This window comes from Schistocerca serialis, chromosome 4, assembly GCF_023864345.2.
Source record: "Schistocerca serialis cubense isolate TAMUIC-IGC-003099 chromosome 4, iqSchSeri2.2, whole genome shotgun sequence".
In the NCBI taxonomy this organism is placed as follows: Eukaryota; Metazoa; Arthropoda; class Insecta; order Orthoptera; family Acrididae; genus Schistocerca; species Schistocerca serialis.
In genome coordinates, this window is record NC_064641.1 from 887,317,647 (window position 1) to 887,331,205 (window position 13,559).

The 13,559-nt window shown below is 38.2% G+C and overlaps 1 protein-coding gene across 3 annotated transcripts in view; it reads left to right on the forward strand.

The window, feature by feature from the left end:
- The window catches only part of LOC126473559 (G protein-coupled receptor kinase 2), a 164,728-nt gene that overhangs the window by 77,045 nt on the left and 74,124 nt on the right, over positions 1-13,559 (forward strand). For all 3 annotated transcript variants that reach the window (XR_007586481.1, XM_050100693.1, XM_050100694.1), the window contains one exon: positions 7,722-7,912. Coding sequence is in view for 2 of the 3 variants with exons in the window: in XM_050100693.1 (XP_049956650.1) it covers positions 7,722-7,912 (191 nt within the window). In the remaining variant the exon portion in view is untranslated. The remainder of the gene's footprint in view (positions 1-7,721; positions 7,913-13,559) is intronic.

Consider the following 13,559-nt stretch of genomic DNA (forward strand, 5'->3'; position numbering starts at 1 on the left):
AATATAAAGGATGGTTTTACAAATTGTAACTGGAAACCTATAATTACAGAAGAAATACTCGTCTTGGGAATTTCATAACATACGGGTAACATGAAATTCAGCATATTCCAAGCCTATTGGGAAGATATCCACTCTTCGAAAATAGGGAAATAGTGATAAGTGTGAGTACACAGATATATGATTATCATATGCTCATTACATTGTGCTAAAAATTCAAAAACAGATTTAGATGATTGATTATACAAAGAATGGCCTGTGCTAAATTATTTTGATAGACTGTGTCAAGTGTGTTACTCAGAGACATATGTTGGATTGAATCAGTGATCCTTTGGAGGAGGAGATTGTCTAAATGACAATCTATACAAAGCAAAAGAAATATCGCATGAAGATGTACTTGCTAAACAATCTGAATGCTTTTATAAATAAATGTGCTGTGTTCACTGATACTTGACAGTACAGTCGAGAAAGTTGTACTGAAAAGGTCATTTTCCATTTGTTGGATAACTTATACAATAACGGTGTTTTACCTAAACTTATTTTGAACCTGGAATGTGCTAGGGTTAAACAGGAGGAACATTACTAAAGAAGCTGTATGCCCAGATGGTGAGAAGAAAATACAACTGCTCAGTTTTGTAAAGGAAGACGAGAAACTAGATTCACTTCCACCTAATTTCCTGACAAACCAGTAAAAAAAATGAATTTATGCTAACAAATAATTTCAAAACCAGTGCTAGTTGTCAGGTATAACACAAATGTATCTGGTACAGATAGGCAGATGCTGTCTTGTTATTCATATGAGCAGATACCCATCCTAAAAAAAGTATTCTTTTATATTATTGAACATGTTACTTTTTACTTCACATTGCCTGTACAACAAATATTCAGGTAGTGAAATAATGATCTTTCAAAGTGCAGATTAAAAATTATAAAGGGACTACTTCCGCAACGGAAATTCAAAGAGTTATCGGAAAGAGAAATCAGAAGAGAGCACATGTTGTGCAAAAGCATGAACCAAGCGACGTGAAAAAGCATGTCATTAGGGAAAAATGTAGAAAGTGCAGTGAATGGGGCAAGTCTTCTGACACAACAAATGTCCAGAAATTGTCTAAACAGTCCTTGTAGAGAAATATACTTTTGGGGCACAGTTTAACACCATAAAACAAATACCATTAAAAAGTACTATATATAATGTAATTGGATAGATAAAAAATCTACACACCAAGTGGCGGCAGAACACTTGTATAAAAATGAATATGCAAGCTTTTTGAGCCATTGGCTCCTTCTGGCAGAAGAGTTGAAGGGGAAGGAAGAGGGTTGAAGGAAAAGGACTGCTAAGATATAGGAAATGGGGAGAGTTTGACCAGAACCCTGCTTCAGAGGAAACCTACTGAGCGGGGTGAGAAGGAAAAGACAGGCTACACCGGATGACGTTTGAAAACCTTAAATTTTTGCCTGTTTTCACGACTTTCCCCAGCACAATTTTTTTCCCATCATAATTATTTTGGTATCATATTGTCCACTTTTCTGGCAAGAAATTTTTGCCTACTCTGTGCCTCTTGTGAACCCTTCTCTGTTACCATAATTTTTGTATGAAATTTTTTTGATCTTTTTTGTTAGTTCCCTTCAACCCCCCCCCCCCCCCCCCCCCCCCCCCCCTCGCCACTGCTTCATTCTTACCGCTCCCGCCATCTCTAATACTTCAACCTTCCTATCTTGACCTTGATGAATCACATCACACATTACATTCAGTCCTTTCAAAAACATGCTTTTGCAATATCAAAAACAAGGTCCAGCATTCTGTTTCTTGAAGTCTGCTTGTCCCTGGGAGTTACCCTAAAAGACCCTAATGTTGAAAGTCCCTTTTTCTGGTTAAGCCTCTCTACACCAGCCCATGTTTTCAAATCTCATCCGGTGCTGTTCCCAACAATCAGTCTTTCCTTCTCATGCTGTCTGATAAGTCTCTCCAGACCCAGTGTTGTGACCACTTTTCCAAACTCTCCTCATTTCCTAAATCTCACCAATCCTCATCCTTTACCCCTCTTCCTTCCCCTTGAACCCGAAGGAGGAGCCATTAGGTCCAAAAATGTGCAAATTTAAATACATCTTTATATCTGTGTTCTCATGCCGCCTCTCGGTGAGTGGTTTTTTTACTTATCCAATTACATTACATAATTACTAAAAATACATTGTATGATTAATCCTGGATTCTGTTTGAACTGCTGTGTAATGACACATTACTAAGAGTACTGTTTGTGCTGTACTAGAAATTCTTAATAGTTTGAGAAAGATCTGTTCTATCACACACAATTTTTTCCTCAAATTTTAAAAATTGTTTCAATATTTTCATAGCACAGTGTTTGTTCTTCACTAGAGATGTACATGTGTGCCTTCTTCAAACTGTATTTTGTTTTGCATTGGCAATTAATCATAGGCTCTGTCAAAGTTGTTTGAAATAATGCTTATGATGTTTATAAGTGTCGGACGACATACAGACTTTATCAGTTATCCCAGTGTAACTGATGCTAATGTACATTTTTACATCTAGCACCTTATGTGCAGCTGTCAGTCTCAACATAAGCATAGAACATGAATTTCAAGCATCCTTAAAAGCTTCTTTCTCAAGGATTAGTGGCTGCCACTGATGCCTGCAGTGAATGTGATAACCCAACTGGTTATATGTGGGACTACAAGACCACAATGAATGCCGTCTTTCTTGTAAGACGTCTCCCCCCCCCCCCCCCCCCCCCCCCCCCTTGCATACACCCTTGGGCAACTCCAGGAAACAGCAAAAAACACGCCAACTTTACATAAATACGGAGGCATGTCAGCACCTCCTTGAGTCCCATCTAGCTCATCTTTCCATGTTGTGCTGTAAATGGCACTGTGGATCATAACCATGCATCTCACAGTGGTTTGCAGAGTATAAATGTAGATGCAGAGGCAGATGATCGTAATACAGGGTGTACATAAAGTTTGGGAACACTTTCAATTATTTATTGTACAAGAACCGAACATTGTACTGGTATCATACATATGTTGTCTTGAAGAGAAACCCTGAAAGTTTTTTTTCATGTATACAGCCACAGCGTAGTTTGGTAATTTGCTGATAGTCAGCGCTAGTCGCAAACATGGCAAGTTCAGGTGCGGAGCGAGCTTTCTGTGTGTTGGAGTTCAACAAAAACACTTTTCGCGCTAATGGGAAATTGAAGAAGCATAATTGTTGAATCTGGGGGTACAAAGCATCCACACGAATGCATTGACTTTGAGTGTGTTTTTTGTGCCTTGTCACGTCGAAAACTGTACGGGCCATTCTTCTTCGCTGAGAGCACTGTCACTGGATATTCCTACTTGTTGCAGCAATGGCTGATGCCTCAAATGCAATTGGACTCTCCATTAATCTTTCAACAGGATGGGGCATCACCCCAATTTCATCGTGAAGTTCGTGGGTACCTGAACACGAAGCTGCCGCATTGGTGGATTGGCCATGCTACAGAAGGGGGTCAGCTGTTTCATGAAATGGCCTTCCCGGTCACCAGATTTCACTCCGTGTTACTTTTTTCTGTGGGGACACATTAAAGATCTAGTGTATGTACCGCCTCTACCATGTGCTAGCAGAGCTGTAGGAGAGAATATGGGAAGCGACTGCCACAGTCGAGGATCCATGCTGGGATGGGTATGGCAAGAATTCGAGTACCGTATTGACGTCTGCCGGGTCACTCATGGTTCACATATCGAATGTTTGTAAAAGACAGAGTTTCTATTCAAAATGCAATATGTATGACATCTGTACAATGTTTAGTTCTTGTGCAATAAATAAATGAGTGTTCCCAGACTTTATGTGCACCCTGTAGTACGATTCCACTGGTTGTTTGCTATTTCAAGCAGTGTCTTCCCTTGTGTTTCCTTTTTAGAATAACTTGGTTCTGTACCTCCAATTTCTTTTTATCTGAAATGGGACTAAACAATCGTAATCAGTGTTATTACTATTACTGTTATTATTATTATTATTATTAATTTATTATTATTATTATTATTACTATTATTATGTATTTATCTTTATATGTAATTGAATGATAATTTGCTATTCACTCGGTTCTCTCCTATCCTCAACTGTTACTACCTTCTCCAAATAGGTGTTACATTGTTTTTCCTGTCTTCCTTGAAGATTTATACTTATTAAAAGTTATCTGCAAGAGAAGATGAGGTCCACTGTGGATTGCAATAGACATATTTTGTTACAGTTCATATACTTTCCTTATTCCAGCAAGAGATGTTGCTGTATGAGAGGTGATGCTAGGAATTCTGTAGTGAAGAATGTGAAAGCCATTGGTAAGTCCATTGTTGATCAGATGTGTTGTAAGTGTAATTGCACCACATCCAGAACGTAAAAGCAGTTCTCAGTTAACTTTAAAGGTTGAACTGTAATTATGTAGAGATCCAATGGCTTTTGAAAGTATTTAAAACCTATTGTATTGAGAAAGTTTGCCTAGCCATGCTGCTTCTTATGTCAAATGATGATATACAAAAATAAATTTTTGCAAGCACACACACACATATCAGTCTCAAATCCTGCATTGTTATCTAAACACACTTCAGTATTACATTTGTTGGAAATCTAGTCTCGCTTTTCTCGTAGTAATATAAAATGATACCACCCAATTTAGAAACTTGTTTGGCAGCCCCTGCCTCTTCACGTATGTCAGTAACAAGTATAATTGTAGATATAATTGCTATTCTTTGTATCTAGAGATGAATATAAAGGAACTACTTACAAATTTTGGAGAAAACTTCTACGTTACTAGATCATTTGAAAGAAATTATGTAGTGAAGACTGTCATTGTGTGCTACTAACAAACAAGACTAATTTAGTGTTATTTGAAGTGCCTATTATGTTGATATTGATGACGTGTGTAGACTGAATAATGAAAGTTGACACACAATTCAGAGAATACACTGTTTATTATACTGACTATAAACTGCATTTACCTAAATTTCAAAGCTTTTATATAGCTGAAAAAACTAGTGCAGGACTGAAGTACAGTACACAAATAATAATTAAAAGCAAGATGTATGTATATCTGATGACTGTAAATTTAATCCTTCTTCCAATGATAAGGAAAGAGCAGTTGTGGGAGGAAAAAAAGAATGATTGTTCTTTGTGTGTGTTTGAGAAAAAAGAATAAATATTTATATATGGGGGGGGGGGGGGGGGGGTTGTATTAGTTTGAGATAAGAAACTAATGGCAGGAAAATATTTGCTTCTTTATTATCACTTTAATTTTATAGCAAAAATTAAACTCGTAGGTATTCATCTCAATGCACACTTTACAACAGTGCAATATACCTGTTGTTATTCATACAATGAAGTGTCTGTTAGGATCATACCACTCAGTTTGTCTTCTCTTTCTGCTGGGTTTTTACATGATGACCAATTCGTCTAACACTGTAGTAAATAATACATATGCGATGGTGGTTCAAATGGCTCTGAGCACTATGGGACTTAACATCTGTGGTCATCAGTCCCCTAGAACTTAGAACTACTTAAACCTAACTAACCTAAGGACATCACACACATCCATGTCCGAGGCAGGATTCGAACCTGCGACCGTAGCAGTCGCGGATGGTGATGGTCTTGGCTTTGGCGTCATGGCTCCCCATCTAACAATGAAGGTAACTGTTGTTCTGGTGCACATGAACATTAATATTGAGGTGGCGTGGGGCAGTATATTGTTAAAATCACATCCTCTTCCGAACAATAGATAGTCCCCAAAAGTATGGAAGCATGTCTTGAATAAACAACAGGTAACATGATCCAGTAAAATGGTTTGGTCGCAAATGAATTTGCACGAGCTGATTTGACTTGTTGATAGAGAATTGTTGCTGGTGATCTGAGACAAGCATTATGTAAGGATTTTCAATGCTCCAGATGTGGCTACTGCATTAATTGAAAACGCCAACAGAGTTGAGTTGTTATCAACGTGCAATCCAAAATGTAAGAAGTGCATCGCTTCAGTGCTGTGCTGAATAATCCGTTGAAAGGCTTGAAATATGGGTTAAAAATCATTGAACTCCATGGCTTGCACTTATTGTTCGCAATAGGAGTGTCGTTGCTGCTCCACCAGTACTTGGCACACTGTATTCTTTGAGTCATGTGTTTCTGGGGCAAGGTGACAATCTTATTGACAAATCTTCTACCAAACACTCAAACACTGTGTCATCATATTATACTTTCTGAACAATTAATTACGTATCTTGAAACAAGGAATTTGGTTAGCCACATCACGAATACTGATGTTCACTGTGAAGCTGGATAACTTTTCATTTTCTTGTGCCTTTATCTACATGAGTATGAACGGATTTGGTGCAGTTAATTTAATAGGTGGTTGAATGCCCTTTCTATTGCCATCCTGTTACTGCCCCCCCCGCCAGCCCCCCCAGCCCCCCCCCCCCCCCCCCCCCCCCCCCCCCCAGCTCCCTGGCCAGAATGTGTGTGCTGCGACAGTCAGTGTATAAGTTGTTCATGTGAAAGTGAACAAAAGTTTTCTAAATGTTTGCAAAACATGTAACTGAGATGAGACTTGGGTTTCTGCCTGGTATTCACCTAGCAGTATGTGGGAAAGTGCCTAAAAACATATCCAGGCTGGCCAGCACACCTATCCTTGGCGTTAACACAACAAGAGGATTCAGTCTTGCCCGTCCCAGAACTGGCCCTTTAACATGCACAGGTGTCCCGGTAGGTTTCATTGTAAAGCTGTATAACAAATAGTATGGCCATATAATACAGTGTACAGGTTGAGTTGTGTTTTTACATTTACGTATACCTTGATGCATCCTACATTCTTGAAAATTCTTCTCTTCATTATTTACAGAATATGATGAAGTATAAATCAATGAACAATACCAAAGCAGGTAGTGTTTCGCAAAAGCCATTGGTCTATCATTCATAGCAGTTGACAATTCCTGATCTGTGTAGTATTGGCATTTTAATGAGTGAATGTGGCACTTCTGATTCCTTCTTCTGGTTGTGAAATTGCAACTGTTTTTGGATGCAGAGGATGTAGTACCTATCATCTGGGCTTGTTCTAGTGTTGCTCAGTTAGTATGAAAAAGCAGGTGATACGTTGTGACCGAGGCAATGGACTTTGAGAACTTGGAGAACTGTTGCTTTACAGTTGCAGAGCACTGCAGTCATCTCCATCAAGTATTCTAAATTTTATTGCATGAAGTTGAAAAGTACTTTCCTTGGTCTCATCACTTGTCATCCTATTTTACAACTGAAGAAATTCCTGACCAGTGGACCATAGATAACATTCACACATTAGTTGAAATCCCAGGTGACACACTTCTCTGACTTGGATATACTAAAAGTTGAAATACTGAAATGTACTGAAAAGTAGATCAACAATTGCTGTCTCGGTAAACTGTTTGAGGTAAGTATGCTTTACTTTTATTGAGAGCCCTAAAGGATGCCTTACTTTGTTCATAATAATCATACATTAGATTATTTCACTCACAAGTAGATTACTCAGGAAACTGCTTTGAGTTAAAATTGTAATGACTCGTACATAGTTCTGGTATCATATGAGAGAGAGAGAGAGAGAGAGAGAGAGAGAGAGAGAGAGAGAGAGAGAGAGAATGATCCGTTCAGATTTAGCTAAAATAGCTCCTAGTTTGATGTGTCCTAACATCTTTTCTCATATGAAGATTTTTTTTTTCTACAGTCAAGTGAAGCTGTAGATATTCTGAACAGTGAACTCACTGAGCATTGCAAGGAGAAACTGGCAGCTGGTAATAAGGACCTGTTTTTAGAATGTACAAATGCTGTAAAAACCTTTCTTGCTGGAGACCCATTTCGCCAGTTTGAATGTTCCATGTACTTCCATCGTTACTTGCAGTGGAAGTGGCTGGAAAGGTAAGTTGGAATTCTCTCTGTTTCAGCTAATATAGAATACAATTACAGAATTCGAAAATGTAAGTGAAGAACCTCATTTAAAGTTATTAAAAATATTATTTACCAGACACAAAAATTGCGGTGTTGACATATTGGGTGGTATTTTTACTGAAGAAGAAGCTGTAGAGAACTGGCAGGGAAAAAGCAAGTCAGTGTATTTACTGAAATGAGACATGTCAGCAACACCACAATTAAAATGAATAATATGCCCAGTGTTAAGCTTTCAGGATCAGGTAGTGTAAAACTGTTAAATTCTGTAGTGCGTGCGTGTGTGCGTGTGTGCGTGTGTGCGTGTGTGTGCGTGTGTGTGTGTGTGAGATGGTAAAAGGGTGGGTTAATGGAGAAGGGGAAGCAACCGACTATCTAGCTACTGAGGGAATACTGAACATATAACTAAAATTCAAATAGCGCTGAGTATCACAAAACAAAGCTCTTCTGCAGAGCTTGAAAGAACGTGTTAAAATAAGCTGTAATTCATAACAAAAGAATGAAGTGTATGGAATGTGTGCTTTAATTCCACCATGAAAACTATGGCGTTGAAGTTAAAGTGGACAGACAAACAAGCATAATGATAATATAAATTGTGAGTTTGACACAATACAGCCAGGCTTTAAGAGGTTGGGGTGGGTGTCTTAAAGGTACTCGTTCTTCCATGGTGACCGATGAAGAGGTATACTGTCTTGCCTACCATTTTCAGAGTTAATGGGTTAGTGTGGGAATCACAGGATATGATTTTACATTATTGTACATGTTCTGGTGCCTACACCCAATAAAGTTCTGTGGAGAAGGTAATAAATGAAGAGAATGGAAAATCACAAGGACGTCAAAGAAAATGGCTGCAGTGTTAAAAGTGATTCCTGTAATGCACCAGAATCACCATCAGAGTTGATTATGAACCCACGTATCATTGTTTTCATGTATGTAGAGTTGTGTTTGCATGCCTTTGTTGTCAGCTCTCATGGTAAGGTCTGTCAAGATTTTAACAGACTGTTGATGCCAGTTTAGGAGTTTTCTCACAGAAGCTTGCTCATTTAGGGTTGTCTACAATGTTTCAGTTGTGATAGGCATAGGAGGTCAGTGTCATGTACCCAGGCACAGTTTTCACTGATTGTAGTTGTATTTCCCCATATTCTTGGTGAAAAGGTTACTCATGTATCTAGAGTTTCTGTAGAGTCATGTGGTGAGTTTCTTGAATTCCCATGCAACACATTGTAATTTGATCTAAGAGTACATGTCTACTGTGTATAGAATATATGTCTATGGTGTATGCATAGCATGGAACAATTCTTATAATTTGTAGAATTTTGTTTTGTGATGCAGATAACATTGGGACTGCATATCTCTAAGTTACAGCTGTGTCTCCCCAAACTGTACTGAATGTGCCAGGAAGAGAGGGGTCAGTAGAAGGCATATGTTGGTACAGAGGTGAAGGGCAACAGAAAGACAATGTTGGGTCAAGGACAAATGAATGTCCAAGACAAAGATTGCAGCATCAGTTGTGGAAGAGTGAAACTTGATATGTGTGTGTGTCTGTTAGGCATGGGAATTAATGTTATCTCATGAAATAATTCATTAAGGCCAACATGGTATTTACTGAAGCACTTTCATTTGAATCATATTAACGTGATGCTGCATATCTCCCAAAGATGTGGAACCCATCTTCTGGCATTACATTTTTGAATGCCTCTGCAGGAAAGAGAACTACTTCTGTTGATTCAAAATGATTGCCACATAATTGTGATGCAAGGCATGGGAAGTAAAAATGTTTCTCAAGGCATAATGTCAACTCTGTAGAAAGTGCAGCACATGCTCATTCTACTTTCTGCCTTACACTATTACCATCCATTTGGAAGTCTTGTATGAAATTACACCGTTGGGCAAGAAGTATGACTTACCACTTTGCCTAGGGTTCATAAGGGTGATTTCAACAAAATCTGTGTGAATGCCTGTTGAGAAACAAGGCATTGTTTCAAGTTAGGTGGGTGTATTGAAGAAATGCTGCAGACTCCACTAGGTATCTTCATTAGGACAGTAAGGAGATTCAGTTTCACCATAACTTTTCTCAGCAAGTTGTAAAGGAAGTTTTCAGGTTCTTAAACTGGGAAAATGAAGAGGAATGTGTATTGATATATCATCATCTAAACCATCTGCATTTTGCTAATGACATTGCACTGTTTGTCTCAATTGCTGTCAAACTTAAACAATGAATGTGTAAACTAAGTTGAAAAGCAGATTTGAAAATCAGTAACTGTAAGACTGAAGCTATGCCTAAACCTCACATTACAAAGAAAATTATGCAAATTAACAATTAATTGTTTTATAGTAGTTGAGAATGAAAGTTGTATGTAGACCAGAAGAAAAGTAAAAACAGGCTGCAGTGCTTTTAATGAACTAAAGAGGGTTTTCAGAAGCGAGCTTGTAAAATGTCTCAACAGGAAACTAAGAGTGTGTTGCTAGTTTTTACTTGTGGCTGTGAGACATAGACTGAAACAGACCAAGGTGACACTGTGATTGGCACACTGGACTTGTGATTGGCACACTGGACTTGTGATTGGCACACTGGACTTGTGATTGGCACACTGGACTTGTGATTGGCACACTGGACTTGTGATTGGCACACTGGACTTGTGATTGGGAGGACTATGGTTCAAATCCCTGTCCAACCTTCCAGATTTGATTTCTATGTGGTTTCTTTAGATGACCTAAGACAAATGCTGGAATTGTTCCTATGGAAAGGACATGGCCAATTTCCTTCCCCAATTCAAGTTTGTGCTCATTTCTAGTGACCTCATCACTGACAGGTCATTAAACCATAATCTTCTTTCATTCCTTCCTTCCTTTTGAATGCAAAAACTATTGGAAATCTTTAGGTTTCTCGGTGGACAATAAAAAGATTCATGTCAGAAATTATTGACAGAGATAGCAAATATTCTATCTTGTTCAGACCTCTTCACCTCTAAATGACTGTAGCAGCCTGCTTACATTTGAAACTACTTCCTGTCTTCATACCTAGGTTTCCCTCTACAATTTTTATTCAAAAACTTCTTTCCATTACCAAATTGACTATTAGTTGATGCATCAGGATGTGTCCTATCAACTGAACCCTTCTCTTTCTCAAGTTGTGACGTAAATTTTTTCTTGTCCCAGTTTGACTCAGTACCACCTCATTAGTTATTCGATCTCCCCATTCAGAATTCTTCTTTAGCACCATATTGTAAAAGCTACTATTTCTTCTTTTCTGAACTGCTTGCTGTTACATTTTACTTCCATTCAAGATTACAATCCCAGACAAATACCTTCACAAAAAACTTCCTGGCTCTGAAATTGGTATTCAGTGTTAGAAAATTTCTCTTTCTCAGGAATACTTTTCTTGACAATGCCAGTCATCATAGTCATCTGCATTGTGACCATCATTAGTTATTTCGTTGTCCAAATAGCAAAAGTTAATTAGGCCTATTTCTTTTAGTGACTCATTTCTTAATCTAAACTAGATTTAATTCGACTTTTAAAAACTGTATTTAGTTTATAAAAAGCACTGCTGTCTACTCTTTGCTTTTCTTGTGCTCTGCTTCCAGTCACATTTTCCAATTTCCCCAAAAACAAAAACTTATCAACTGATTCTTTTACTTTGTTGTTAATTTGCATAATTTTCTTTTTGATGTGTTGGTTATGTATTACTTCAGTTGTACAGTAACTGACTTTCAGGTCTACTTTTAAACTTGGTTTACCCATTCTTTGTTTGTCTGTCTGTCTGCACTTGAGACAAACAGTGCAATGCCATCAACAAAATGAATGTGGTTCAGATTATGTTCCATTAACACACATTCTTCTTCATTTCTCTAGTTGAAGAACTTGAAAACTTCCTCTATGACTGCTGACAACGCTTATGGTGAAATGTAATCTGCTTTCCTGACTGTTCTTAAATCTCTGTATTTCTCACTAACCTGATGAAGAAATCTAATGCAAGCTGTAATGTTGATATAATTATATTTCTTCAGTTCACTCACGTAGCTTGAATCAGTCTCTTGTTTATCAAGAAGCATGCCAATTTTGTTGAAATGAATCAAAAGTTACCTAAACGCTTATGAATCCCAGACAAAGTGGTAATTCATGTTTGTTTCCCCACTGTATAATTTCATGCATGACTTCCAAATGTTGCCAACTGAGTAAGACAGAAAGAAGAGTGAGCATGTGCTACGCTGTCCATGGAGGTGTTTTACTTTTGTTGTTGGTCATCTTGTCTTGTCTTTTTCCATGACATTATCCATTCCATACAACCATGGATGGTTGACGGACAAAAGATTCTAAGAGGTAAAATATTACCAAGAAGACAACTTAATGACGGGTGGGCAAATGGTGTTAGAAAATTTGTAGGAGCAAAATTGGTGCATATAGCTGAAGCCCATAACGTATAAAAAATTGATTGAAGACCTAGTCAATACTGGTATGTTTTCTAGCCCTGTTTAACTTCCTTTAAAGTTCAAAACATCATCATCACTGTGGAGTTAGTCTATAGGAGTAGATGCAGGCAACCCTGGTGGTCTGATTGATTAAGTGAGGTGACAAAGTGGAAGGATACTAGATTCGTACTCTGGAGGATGGGAGCTCAAATCACTATCTCACATTCCAGGTTTAAATTGAAATTGGCCACTCCTTTCCCATTCTTGCTTGATTAAGTCTTGCATCACGTCGTATTACATTATCGGCGATATGCCAATAAATCTTATTCTCCATTCTTCCTTTGGTGCAGTCATATTATACTCCCTTGTGACACTCTCCTAACTGTATAGATTCGAGTCTGTTTCCTTGTTTAGTGAGGACATCAAATAGAAAGCATAAGAATTTGTTGCCAATGTATGATAGCTATTCTTAATCATTATTTGTTTCTGCAGCGGTGTGAAAAGAAAGTTCACAATATGGCTGATAAAAGTTTCTGAAGGGATGCCTGCACACTTACTTCGAAGTGTATGTTGGTAATGTAGGCTGCATCCAATCATAGAAATTTAAGTTGGCAGGAGTAGCAGCTGGTTTTGAGTAAGCAATGTAGTAACTATGAGGTCATCTCTTTTGTTACTATTGTCAGTGGAGAAGAAACTTTTATTTTCTGTGTAATGATAGCTTGGGGATGATAGTTATCAGAATTGCAGGATCTGTATATTCAGCCTGCTTTCCTCGTGGCAAGTGAAGCCATAGCCTTCTAGCCTATCATAGACTGTCTACACAATTTGAGAAATTTGTATTTTCTGGCATGTTGCTGTCATCTATTTAAGAGTTTGGTATATAATACCCTGTGCTAGCCTCCTATCAGCTGGCGGCAAGTTGACATGGTGCTGCTTAGTGGCTAACTGGAGAAATTTCAGACTGTAAATCAAAGGTTCAATCAAGGTTCAAACCTCAATCATTCCTAAGATTTTTGGCATCACGTATGGCCTCATTCATATCTGGAAACGGATTGTATATCTGAAAAATATCAAGTTGCACCATTGTGTAGGTCCATGTTATGTCCATGTTAAGGTGCAAGTCCCTATATAACTGATTGGTAAGTCATTTCAGGGGACAGAGGAAGGCAGTGATACACCGGCAACATAAAACTGTGGCTCGGGAAGCA